Source organism: Anarrhichthys ocellatus, unplaced genomic scaffold, assembly GCF_004355925.1.
Source record: "Anarrhichthys ocellatus isolate YVR2014 unplaced genomic scaffold, GSC_Weel_1.0 scaffold16, whole genome shotgun sequence".
Taxonomy (NCBI): Eukaryota; Metazoa; Chordata; class Actinopteri; order Perciformes; family Anarhichadidae; genus Anarrhichthys; species Anarrhichthys ocellatus.
Window position 1 is genome coordinate 775,676 of NW_022280046.1, and position 13,545 is coordinate 789,220.

Sequence of the window (13,545 nt, forward strand, 5' to 3'; positions counted from 1 at the left end):
TTAATGTTGTTGTTTCGCCCGCAGACAGTACTTTTCTTCAAATTTTGTGAAACCTGTTTCCATGTTACTAAGTCATGTCTTACAACATTTTTGGTCTAACTCTTGTTTATAGAATCTCATTGTTTTCACAGTTTCACAACTGCTTGCAGTAAAAGCCCCCTGCTGTCTTCAACCTTCATCCTAAGTGTGTCCAGCTGGGTGCATGTCAGTGAGTGAGGGCAGAAGATCACCTGCTGAGGTGAACCTCGGGTACGTAGGGCATTTAAAGTTGTGAGTAAATCCTAAACTGTCACCACCAACCAACGGATTGAGTTTAAGTTGTGATAAAGCTTTTTACTTTTAATTTCAAACGCATCAAATAACCAGACTCAAAATCTACAGGCTGTCATTCTGGCAGCTAAATCAATCTCAGGGTTGTTTTCCAGAGGTCACTTTTGTCAGAAACCTAAATGGCACCTAACAGTGAGCCAAACATGTAACTCATATGCTTCTTGCAGACATCTTTCCTGGTTTCTAACTTACTGATTTTAGGAGAACTATGTTTTTAATATCGTGCATTGGGCTTGTCTGTCTGTAGGGGTCTCTTGTGAGATGTGTATGAATTAATCTTCAAGGAATACTTTTACTTTTTTGTAAAAACACTCATTTCTTTTCTTGCTAAGAGTTGGATGAGAGGATTGATACCACCCTCATGTCTACACACTGTAAAGGTTATAAAATATGTCCCTATCAGCACCTCTAAAACTCACAAATGAACACAATAACCTTTGTTTGTTTGTTCCATACACAAACATTTTGTTTATACAGGAAGTGACACACTGAGTGATTAAACAAATCACCTGCTGGTTCTATATCTACCATATAAATGTGACAGTCGTATCAATCTTCTTGTCTAACTTTCGGCAAGAAAGCAAAAGTGTATTTTTCCCAAAATGTCAAACTATTTACTAACTACCTTTCCTACTTTCACCTGAAAAGATCATGAAATGAAAGGTGTCATTTTCCATTGAAATCAGACATGCAATATCATGGACTGTATATCTTTCTGTGAATAATGAATATTTATTTACAAAATAAACATTTTACAAGACGACACTTGTTAAATGTTCACGTATAAAAAAAAAAACAACATGACGCAGTTGCTGAGCCACTGGATTTTCTGCTGATTATTGCTTTTCACTGCACAAAGCAGTGAAAAATTCATTTCAGATCAAAAGATTCACATCAGGCGAAGGCTAAAGTGAAAATCTATACGACTCCATGGCACGCTGCAACGCTTGACCAATGTGTCTGTTTTGATATTAGGAAGGAAGTGTTCTTAAAAAATGAATACATTGCTTAGCTCTAATATAATTTAATAGCCAAAGCTGTGCTCGCTACGTTAAATAATCACTTTCTAGACTTAAAATAAAGTCAGGGTTCATGCGTGTTGAGGAAAACAGACTCTGCAGGAGTTTAATCACCAGCTGCAGCCTCAAAAGGCAACGTTATACACTCCCTCTGTTTGGACAGAGGCACAGTGAACGGGTTCCTTCAGGTTTCCATCCTGAGCTTGGATCCTTCTCCTCAACCTCCTTTTTGTTTTTACAATGTTCAATAGTTCTCATGATCGGGGCGTGGAGGAGGGCGTGACGGAGGAGGCGCTCTACATGGGGGTGGACCCTGAGGTGGCGGCGGTAGGGAGCCAGTTGGAGATGGGGGCGCAGAGACTGAGCTCATGTTGGAAGGGGGCAGGGCTCTGTTTGGAGGTGGTGTGTACATGGGAGGGGTGGTGGAGGATGGGGGAGGAGTGGACGGCAGAGGGGGGAGCGTTGAAGTTGGCGAGAGGGGCAAATGGAAGTCGTGGCTGCCCTCTGAAGGACGCCGCCGGTAACTGTGGGGCAAAGTGTAGACGGGCGTGGAGGGATGGTTGTAGATGGGATAGCTAGGAGCAGGGTAGGATTTGCTCCGGGTGAAGTTTATGCACTTGCCCTGTGATGAAGGAAAAACAAAAAGTAGTCACAGGTCAGTGTAGAGGCTTGTTTTGTTTATTAACTGAACTGTGCAACTTGAGATACTTGAGAAACTGCACTGCCGAATGTACTGTGGCAACACGATTGGCAGGCTTGGAAGGGTACAGCTTTCAACAGATGGAAAAAGGAAATTCCTTCGTTAGTGGATGTCATGGAAAGGAAATGCCATCTCTGCCAGCCCAGCAGAGCTGACGCTGGAGGAGACTTGCTGCATTCACTCTGAATGACTTCTGCAGACAAGAGCATTCCTCCAGACAATTCTGCAGTTGTTTTTACCTTTTGTCTGCTCTTGAGAGTTTGCTGCTTGAAGTCACTTTGATGCAGCTTTGACTGCTTAAAAATGTTTAGTCAATGGAATAAGTGTATCTAATGTCGTGCAGATAAGTTTCAACTCGGTTTCTACTCTGTTCTTTGATCCGTTGCTCTTTTATCCTTAATTTGCAGAGGTCATGAATTTGGCAAATCCGTTTGCTTGCAAAAAAGTTACTTGGTTCACGATGTTATTGATTGCTTTGTTTTCTTTCAGCTGCACAGAGATGATGCAGTTTTTCATTATCGCACAGAGGAAGTCGCAGCGTCACGCCCTGACTTTGCATTATCTCTGGCTTGTCGATCTCTCTCACCTTGTCTCCAGGATGAGGTCGCATCACAGACACTCTGTCGTAGCCTTTTCTCAGGAATACACACAAAGCATCCAGTTTGCCCTGTGGAGAGACGATCACAGATGACGGCACAAATAAAAAAAACAGTATATTGTACCAGTGATCTCTTATAACAACCAGACTATTAACATAACTCCAGTGCGGTGGCCAGCAGTGCAGCAAAAACAATCCTTTTAAAAGCGGAGTTAACGAACAAGCAACAGTTTGTGTTTATTTGTATATGCTCCACTTTGTGCTCCAGATGTGTCTCTTTGATTCTTGGATAGGAAGCTTTATATAATGCAGCGACAGATAAACAAAGAATGTATTTAGTTAGAAATAACACCCGCTCAACACATTCCATATTCAGGGGTTAGCTCAGTTCATGTCTGGTTCTTATTACCGTCCATCCAGCTGACTAATATGTCAGGAAACACATTTTATTAACTATGTCCTGGTCACATGTCGTTCACAGAAACACTAAAAGGTCATATTTTTAGATGATGGTGCTAGACGGCATCGTGAGGAAGATGTCTGTTTTAAAACATCTGGTATTTATATCATTCTCTATATAACCCATGTCATTAAATACATTTGCTGGCAGTTATACATCTCTATGACAATTGAGCCAACCGAGGATGACCATAAGATGTGGTTGAAAGCTCTGGAGAAAGATTTGTTTATATATTTTTGTCAAATAATTATAAATAAAAAAAACAACCTTTTTTAAAATGAGTATTCTATGATCATGATGAATAATATGCACCAAACCCCAAAAGTCCTGAGGGAATAACACGATTAGAAAGTGAAGAACTGGAGCACCTTGATGGGAGAGTACCACTTCTGGGGGCGGATGGATTTGTGCACGTTGTAATAAGGCCGCGGTGGATCAAACTCCTCTGCGGGCATCACAACTCGAGCGTTTTTAGCTTTTTCCAGTTTGGCTCCCTCTTCAGTGGAGCCTTTGTCGCCCCATCGGACCTGAACAGAAACAAAAGCTTTCAGCACTGTGCTGCAATCAGTGACAAGTGGAACGCATTCCTTTAGAGTTTAAAATAAGTTCAAAATAGTAATTGTGTGTATGTTAGCCTGCTGGCTTTTAGCTATGTCTCACAGAGCCGCTCTTAGGCTTGGAGTCAATCCTCAATTGTTGTTTTATTATTACAAGACAAATCAAATCAGCTGATTATGTTCGCTCCAGGAGAATATCTGTGTCTTTTTACCAATGCATCTGCATTAAATGACTGCAACTGATGTAAATGATGTCAATCTTTGCAACAACTTACTACTGCTTTATCTGTACATGTAACAATCACTCTTTCCTTGAATATCCAGATGTCCGTAGCATGTCTACAGTTTAATTAAACCCAATCCTCTGAAATCCACAAGAAATCTGAAGTTTGCTCCCTTGGCTCAAAATTTAATTGCGTCAATTTACGTTCCCAAGTTTCAGATTTAAGGATTTTTCCTAAATTACTTTGGAACCTGTTTTACAGCATAACCCCTCAAAATGCAGCAAGAGACCCACTGCTGCAGAAGTCTGCCTCCCCAAATGTAAGAAGGTTTCATCAAAAGCATTTTTTCAAGTGATAATTACTTGATACTCAAAGAACCCCTGAAAGAGCTTCAGTAAATGTCAAGACCGATCCGTCACATCCAGAGTGAAACCAGGTCTGTCAAAGCAAACTTGGAAGTTCATAACTCAGATTAACTCTCTTGCAGCTGCCACAGAGAAGCCATGAAGGCTTTCACTTGGCGGAGAAAGTACTTAAATGAAGTCGTGCATATTTTCCATTGCTCTGTTTGGAAGCGGTGCTGCTTCGAGTTAACAGCAGAAATTCCTCTGTGCCAGTCTGTGAAGCACTTCACACTGAGAAGGTGACTTCTGTCTCCTTGACCGTCTTCAACAGACGCCTCTCTTAACCTGCAGACGTCTCGGTCTCACTCTGTTGTCCACGTGGTGTATCAGGTAGCATGGCGCTCGGACGTCTCGCTGCCTCTTCTTATTCCATAACAATCTCTCGACATCATGACTCTGAGCTTTTCTTTCCTCTGCTTACCTTTTCTCCTTTTTTTCCTCACATGAATTGAGGACTCTTTCCTTTTTACCACCTCAATCCAAGCCTTTTTAAGGCACCTTCATATTGCCTGAGCAGGCTCAAGCTTGCTAACGGAGTACACATCCTAGCCTCCGAGCATTTGGTAAATCTGTCATCCTTGCAGTTTACTGGCCAGATGGCCTCATCTTGACTCTCATTGGCTCACCGAGGTAGTCACACCAACAAAGTGACTCAGCATGGACATGCACACTCATCTCCTCTAAGGAATGACTCGCTTCCTGTTTCCTTTTGCACATTTGTGTTTGATCTCTCTCAAAGTAGCCGAGTGTAGATTCAAGGCTGCCACGTGTTTCGTCTATGAACCTGAAGCTGGTTGATATATAAAGATATGCAGTAGATTACTAAAGCATGTAAAGAAGCATGAAACACTGGTTTGATGTTGATTCAATGTAAGAAAGAACTCGTGATTATAGCAGCTGTGCAACATACACACTGGGAAAAATAATGATCTGATAAGTATCTGGAAATCATGTTGAATAAGTAAGTTTCATTACACATTAATTGATTTGCTATCTGGGTTGCGGTTCTCTCCTCCTACCTCCATTCTCTTGATGCCTCCGACTCCACGTCCTCCGTAGTACGAGGCGTCCACTGTGGGCCACCTCTTCTTGGGAAAACCATCTTCGTCATCCTAAAGAAGAAGGAAACGGTATTACTTTTATTAAGAGTAAAGCAAAAAAAGATTGTACCATAGCTGACGAGCAAATGTGTTGTGCAGCACAAACAAGGTAAGGATTAATGTAAAGGAATGAGTGTGGGTGCAGAAAAGTGAAAGAAAAAATAAAACTGCCTACAGAGTATTCCTCTATTACTGGAGGAGGTGGCTCATGGATGACCTGTAAGCATGAAAAAAAAAAAAAAAAAATGTATTTATGTGTCCCAACGTAAACACATTTGTATGTTCTTCACTCTGGGAGGATCCAAGATGGCCGTCGTACCACGGTGCAGCAGAGAGGCCAGAACCACCACAGCAGAATGATGGTGAGCAGGAGCAGCAGGATGAGCAGAGCTATGGCCACAAAGGTCCCATCAGACTGGAGGAGAAAATAGATGCGGGACACAACCAAGGTGAGTCCGTTGCTCAGCAAACCTGCACACAACTTCACTGAACCTCATGTTGCTTTGTGATGGCCAACAATACAATACTTGTAGCAGGAGTTACAAGGTAACAGATTTATAAGCTGAGGTTTAGATTGAAGTTCATAGAGTACATTTAGTCTTGAGCTGTTGTGTGTGTGTGAGTTCAGCTTTTTACTGCCATCTTGCTTTACATTGTACTTACACAAGTGATTGCAGTAATTGTGACGGAGCTCGATATGAAGCTCAGGCCATTGTTCATGCTGACGTGGAGGGTGGCAGACCTGTAGAAATGGCAGGAGAGTTGGCACATTCAGCGCTCAGTCTATTACGACCCAGGCAGTCTGTGGACGGTAACAGCAATCACTTACGTTCCCTCTTTTTCCAGAACAGGAGCTGGGCACAAAAGGTAGGTATCTCTCACCACCAAAGGTCTTTTCACTGTGGAAATAGAATTACATAATAACTTATATCACAATATTCTGTAATGATGTGATTTAAGAGTATAGGAATTAAAAGATAAGTTGGGATCATTGGTAGTGAAAGTGAAGATTCAAGCTTTAAAATATTGTTTTTGTTATTAAATCCCTGGTCTTCCTCTCCTTTTGGAAAATGAAGCAAGTGAGGGAGGGTTGTGGTTTATTTACCCTGGCTGAGTGTGTCTAGTGTGTGTAAAGACAGTGCTCCTCCCTGATGTGAGATCCACATTCCCCTCCAGACATCTGAGAAGCGTTGAGCGTTATACCAGCTGATTTAAAGAAGGGGAAGACGGTTTTGATGGTTTTTGGGGGTGGGGAAGGACGGGGATTTAAGTCATTGTGAGCCACAAAGAGCTGCTCTCCCTCCACCCATCTCCATCTGCACGGCCAGAACAAACTTGGAACAATGATGTTATTGGCTGCTGAGTGAAATCCCCAATCTATTCTGTCTATAAATAGTTTGGATTCACACACCTACACAACATTGTTGTCTTCTGTCGATCGCTTCACAATACAACGTGGACGACAGAGGATGATGCATAGTTTATTCACATATTTACATTCTATTCCTCTGTGGTTATGTTACCTTTTGGGCAGAGCCAGACTCACTGTTTAACCCTCTTTGTGGACGTTGTGCTTTTGGTGCAACAAGCTCTCGCATTTGACATTTTATGGCCTTTTCTAAAGTTGATGTGGTAAACTTTTTTGTTATTTTACCTCTTTACAAATCCAACAGACACACAACAACATTAGCATTAATCTGAAGTCCCGTGTCTCGCAAACTGATACATTTATCCAATTAACTCTCCTTTTAGCTCTATTTTGGTCTCCACCAACCAAGTATCCATCTTTAGGCTGCTAAATACTCCCCTATGTTCACATGGTAGTCACTTGCTTAATGTTCGATGTGGGTTTGTTACTACGAGTGACTCCTTTCACATAACACATATTGATTTGACTCATGTATTTATAATAATTTGTGGATTAATTCAGTTTAAAAGTCACAAAAAAATACATCCTAAAACAGATTTTAAATTTGAATTAAGATTTTTTTTAATTCACCTTGGTGTATGTACTTACTCAAAGTAAATGTGTCGTTGATGCGAAAGCTGCAGAGAACTTTCTGTACGTCCCGGGCGTGAAGGAAACCGTTTCCTCGAACAACCACCTGGAAAGATTCTGAAGCGGGATTAAATGCACCATATTTTACATTTTATAATCATATCATTTTCCTTGCAGTAGGTTATGAATCTTAGATATATAATGTATTTAATATGCTTGTATGTAACTTTCAATTGGAGTATTGTACCTAAACTGAATATGATATATGATATAGTATAAATAATACAGGTGTTAATGTTTTCTTTTGTGCCTCTTTACCTCCTTCACAGATGCTGGAGGGCTCTACAGCCAGGATCTCAATGCATGATCGCTTCAGGATCTGAAAGGGAAAACAACATGAAAAGCTGAACAGTAGATCAAAAATATTAAATGAGGTATTTAATCATCTTTCTGTGATGCTTGTGTCTTGCGCACCGAGTCAATGACTCCTTGTAGCGCATCAAATCCATCATTCACCGGGAAGACATGGTCCTTACTGTCAGCTATTGTTGAAAGCTGACGAGACATATGACTGAATGATTAACTGCCTGTCTTGTAGTTTGGATTGATTCATACATCAGTTGGTTTATTAGTTGACTGATTGATGTACCTGGGTTTCATTGAAGTCTTTTACTCCCACACAGTACACAGTGGCGCCCAACTGGCGTGCTCTGCTGGCCTGAGACATTGAAAAAACAAGCAACAAATAAGCTTCAGTAAAATGATGAATGATCAGTTAATCCCAACAGAGAAGAAAAGTGCAGTTGCGCTGCCCTTTCATGAGCCGAAACTCCACTTGTGGACACACCTCCATCAGGGATGTTTGCTGCTGATTTTACGATGTCACTGACAGCTGCTGGAACACATCTGCTGTGACATCACTGAGAGTCATGCGTCCACAAGCACAGCAAGCCTTTAAGTTTTTAACCCAAAGTCTGCAACATCTCTGTCATATGTAATTCAGTGTGGATTTACCCTTTAAGATCTCTGGTGTTATATTATGTTCAAGTAACAATGTGAGGGGGAAACATAAGCAATACGATGCATTATCACATGATGACTATAACGTTACATTACGTTATTACTGGCATTTAGGAAGACTGGGTTTGAAAAAAGTGAGACTAGTGCATTAATATAATGGTTAATTTAGGGTAATACCCTAAGTGGTTTTCAAGTCACCTCTCTTTGTGCCAGGTCAAACTGATTTTCCCTCAGTTCACCGTCCGTCAGGGCGATGATAACACTTGCTGTTCGGAAACCTGAAAGTCCGAGAAAAAAGCCGTTTGAATAATGACACAAATTCTTCTCCTCCAGTGAAATCCATTTTTATAGTATTTTTTCAAAATGATTTGAACGTAATTGTCAATTGATGGAAAAATCGCTGTGTTTCTGTTATTTCCGTGCTAATGATTGTACCACATGAGTTCTGATGAAGGGATTAAAAAAAAAAAAAAGGGTCCACTGGTAGAAGGAATGATTAGGTGCTAAAAAGGAAAATGTTCTGCTCACCATCTCCAGTCCCGTAGTATATTTGCTCGCTGGCCTGGGAGAGAAGTTTAGAGGCGTCAGTGACTGTAAATTTAAATGGGCCTCATTTAAAAAGAAAAAAAAAAAGGTCAGATGCCATACTGTTGGGTAAGTTGGGTAAGTCTGTTTCCCATTGACTTAACAGATGGCTTACTCTTTGAAAACCTTTGTGCATGAAGGTGTCTCCACCTGGCTGCACCATGCTTAGCTCCTCCAGTCCAGCCCGGATCTTCTCTCTGATCATTGACGTATAGTCCAGAGAATAAAAACGTACATTAATTGAAATAGAAAGAGATGGCACGGATGATTAAATTCAACTGAATACGAGAAAAAACACAACAGACGTGCAAATAAAATCGTTAAGACGTTTGAGTGAGGCCGCGCATGTACGCACCTGTCTTCTGTTAGTGCCATGAGAATCCTTCCTTCTGTTGAAAACACAATGAAAGACATCCGTAGCTGAGGACTGGGGGGAAAAAGAAGAGAAGATGTTGTACGTTGTATAATTTTCTCTCTAAATTTGATGTTTCTGTGTGGACCTACCTGATAAACTTGTCAGCCAGGTGGTCAACAAAGTAATAAATCTCATTCCAGTAATGTTGCACACTGCCAGACCTGAAAGAGAGGAATTTTCTAAAATGTAATAAGTGTAAGTGTAGCAGTCCTAAATGACCTCGAGGTTCTACGTTTCTATGTCATGTAGTATGGTGCGTTTAATTTCACGACCCCTGTCGATAATGTTGAACACAATCAGTTGTAACGAGATGAAACCACACTGCACTTTGCATCTAGTCCTTACTGTAAAGATTGCAGCATTCACTGCTCTTAAAGGACTTGCAAGAAACAGAAGATGCCAAAATTGATGAAGCTGAAACTAACTGTTGTTTTCACAGACTGTGTAATACTCCTCATGAATCTTACATTCACTTTTGAGGTTGTGATGTGACCCGATCGAGGACTGCATCATTCTCCCATTGAGTTCACGTCTAATGATTATTGTCATTATTAATTGATCTGCTGAATGGTTGGTCTATAAAACATCAGAAAATGCCAAAGGGACATCTTCCAGTTGCTTGTCTTGTCTGAAATGCAATTCAAAGCTCAAATATATTGAGTTTACAATCATTTAATACAAATAAAAGCGGGACATTTTTATATTTTAGAGACCGGAACTGGCTATTTATTTAGCGTTTTTTCTTGAATTAATGATTCAAACGATTAATTGACTGCCAAAATTCTTGCCAGTTTAATGACTAGATAGATGAAATTATTTGAGTCTGATCAAAAGTACTGCACATTTAGCTTCAGGTTATAAACAATGTACAATGTTCCATTCAAAAATGTTTATATAGCCAAACTGTGGTCCTTTGTAGTTTTAAGTTGTTGGTATGCAAATCTAGATCCCAAAATCGAATGGTTTGTTTATCTGCAGCTGCTTTTTGCACGTTTGTTTTGCTGTTGTCAGTGTCCCATGAACTATCGGCATATTAAATGTACTGTAAATACGTAATTGTATGAGTCCACCTACGTCTTCATCACAGTGAAACTTCACACAGAGAAGCCAGTGAGTTGTAAGCCTTTGTATTTCCTCCTGAGTTCTGAAGCTTTATATTTCCACATTTTCTCATGTGGCTTCGCTGCTCATTTTCAAAATGCCAAACAAAAAACCAAAAAGTGCCACGTCGTTGATCTTAGCTTCATGTCAAGTGGTGATTTTTCAATCAGGTGCGCACTAAGACACAACAATCAGAAGAAGAAGAATGCAGCTTTTAAAGTGGAAGTCAGAAATCAAAAAGAATCGTGCGGCAAATATGCATAACCTCTTCTCCCTCTCTTATGTTTTCATTTATCCCGTGATGCGAGTCCCAGTGCAGAGACAGCCAATAACTCTGGATCTTTGGAACATCTGGCTCTAATGGAGAAAGGGTTCTGCAGACTGGAGCACAGAGAGCTGAAGTCGGGACTAAATGTGAGCTCCTGTCAGTGAAATGTGGCCACACTTTGACAACAGGAATCCCTGCGGTGCACTTTATCATTGAAGTGAATGCATCAGCACTTTGCAAATGATTCATCGTTGCGTAAACACAGTTTTTAGTCAAATCATACTACTCCTAAGTTAAAGCTTATGTTTTTGCAACACAGAACAACAACACGCTGACACATGACTTGACCTGTTGAGGAGCTTCACATCATGACAGTTTAATGAACAGCGCAATTGAACCCTTATGTTTGCACTCAAGTCTGTAGAAATCTGCTCCTATGCTTAAATAAAATGACACAGCCAACTAATTGATTGATTAATTGACAGAAAATCGACTACTGTTTTGATAAGCACTTCGTTGTTTTAAGTAATTTTCACGCCAAAGTGAAAACCAATCTCTGGTTCCAGCTTTTCCAATGCGAGTATTTTCTGTTTTTCTGCTCTTTATGACTTTTAAACAGATTATTTTTAGTTTTGAACTGTTGGTCGGACAAAACAAGACATCTGAAGACTTCACCTAAGACCTGTGATAGGCATGTTTCACTATTTTCTCACTATTTATAGACCAAATCACCAATCAATGAATCCATAATGAAAATAGTTTGTTGCAGGGCAGAATGACAAACAATTACAATGTTGTTGATTAGTTTCCTCCTCAATTAAATAATAAAAAATTGGAAAATGCTGAAGCATAAAATGTTGTGGTCGAAAAATTCCCTATCCTGAGCCACAAGAAATCATCAGATCTGATGACTGAATGAATGTTTCACCGTTAGTTAAAGCACAATAGCACATTTTTCATGCCCATTGAATGTCTCTGGAGATGGTTTTGAATGATGTTTATCTTCAAAACAATCTCAGATGAGTCGTGCACAAAAACCTGTGAAAGTAGTAGCACTCACTTGTCCAAAACAAAGTACAGGTCGAATCCTCCATAGCAGGACGACCCTGCCTCCCTCCTGTCATGGATCTGTCCGGCACTGCCGGCCACCAACACCGTCACCAGCATGCCCAGTTCCACACCGAGCAGGACCTGCCTGCACCAGCACTGGGACATCACCCCAGGTTTAAGAGAAAGCACCAGCTCAACCAAAGAGAAGGTAAACATTAATGCTCTCCAGTTGGAGTTTTTTTCGGCCACTTTCCCCACTCACAACACACCGGTGTAGTCAGCCATGCTGTGCAGACAACTCTCCAAGGCATGAAACGCTCCTCTCTGGGTCAGCGTCCCATCTCCTCAGCAGCAGTTGTGTGCTGAGGAGGAGTGAAGGTGGTTGGAGTCTTTGGCTCTCTCTCTCTCTCTCTCTCTCTCTCTCTCTCTCTCTCTCTCTCTCCACACCAAATCATTTAACACACGGTGCCGTGAGCTCACATCAACAAAATTGAAAAGAAAAAGTGTTAGTGGGGGATTCTACGTGTTTGTCTGAATGACCCTGCAGCCTTCACCAGATTATTTTTCTTGCTAACTTTTTTTGTTTGTTTTTGTTCTTTCCCTTCTCTTGCAGGTTTACTCAATTCAACACCTAACCACCAGTGCCACTTGGTGGTTAACACATGCAACATGCTGTACTGCTGCACTGTACTGGTCCTTCAGTTCAGTTTATTTAAAAGTAAAAACTTAACCTCAGTGAAAACTGGAATAATGACATGTTTCTCTTTATGTGTAACACTTTGTTGGAACGGCTGATACAAGATTACCATCTAATGTCAAGCACAGGAAAACCTTTTAGGTAATCACACAAGAAAAGAAATGCTAAAAATGAGCTTTCAAGCTGAAGAAAAGAAAGTTAAATTATCAACTGTGAGAGGCAAGAAGCACTATGGACATGTTATATAACATGTTGAAGAAAAGTCAGCGGTACTGGGAGGTGGATTGTGTTACCTTTGGACAGAGTCGGCTAACTGTTTCCCCTGCTTCCAGGGTTTACACTAATCTACGCTAATCCCCTGCTGACTGCAACTTCATACTGTACATAACGTACAAATCAGAGAGTGGTATCAATCCCCTCCTCTTAGTCTCTGCAGTAAAGCGTAAGTGTAATAATTCTCCATTTTTTTTGTCATTCTTCATTTAAACGTTGAGACAGTTCACCACTGCAGAGTTCCCTTTGTCTCAGGAACTTGCTTGAGATGCCACGCCCAAATATAATAGATTATTTTAGCAACTATAATGTCTTTTTGAATAATCTCAGTATTATAATAAAGGTATACTTGTGAGATTTCTGAAAGAAACGCATTGGTCTATTTGACCAGCTCATGCCTGTATGGCCTTAGGATGAGTAAAAACGTCGAATTATTCCTTTTAAAGTGTTAAAAATAAAGTTTTGTGTCTACTTTGATGTATGCCTGAAATATACCGGCCATTTTTAGACCTGAATGTTGCATCAGACTTAAGAAGACTCAGTTAAAAACTGATGATAATCTCAAAGCAACATTAACAGCTTCAATAGAGAGAACCTTTGACACCAAACCAACTAAACTGAAGTGACAGTTGTTTGGCCTTTCACCCAAATAAAAGAAAACATGGCAGTAGTCCTTTCTGTCTGTGCCAACACAAAACTGTTTATAGAGGGGACTGAATTTTAGCTTGCCATCACTGCACAACAC

At 40.6% G+C, this 13,545-nt stretch overlaps 1 protein-coding gene across 3 annotated transcripts; it reads right to left on the bottom strand.

Annotated features, from left to right (window-relative positions):
• Positions 1-1,011: 1,011 nt before the first annotated feature.
• antxr1b (ANTXR cell adhesion molecule 1b) lies at positions 1,012-12,197 on the bottom strand. Of its 3 annotated transcripts, XM_031855428.1 has the most exons (19): positions 12,100-12,195; positions 11,841-11,975; positions 9,501-9,572; positions 9,352-9,423; positions 9,112-9,193; positions 8,940-8,973; positions 8,610-8,689; positions 8,041-8,109; positions 7,866-7,946; positions 7,710-7,770; positions 7,410-7,508; positions 6,222-6,291; positions 6,056-6,134; positions 5,712-5,807; positions 5,568-5,609; positions 5,312-5,404; positions 3,476-3,634; positions 2,636-2,716; positions 1,012-1,971 (listed from the first exon to the last, which is right to left on the bottom strand). In XM_031855428.1, the coding sequence occupies exons 2-19, from the start codon at positions 11,945-11,947 to the stop codon at positions 1,594-1,596; spliced, it is 1,755 nt and encodes a 584-aa protein (XP_031711288.1). In that variant the 5' UTR covers positions 11,948-11,975; positions 12,100-12,195; the 3' UTR covers positions 1,012-1,593. The 3 variants fall into 3 exon arrangements, with proteins under 3 accessions (XP_031711288.1, XP_031711287.1, XP_031711286.1); XM_031855427.1 differs by having other exon boundaries at positions 6,222-6,246; positions 11,841-12,197; XM_031855426.1 differs by having other exon boundaries at positions 11,841-12,197.
• Between the last annotated feature and the right edge of the window lie 1,348 nt (positions 12,198-13,545).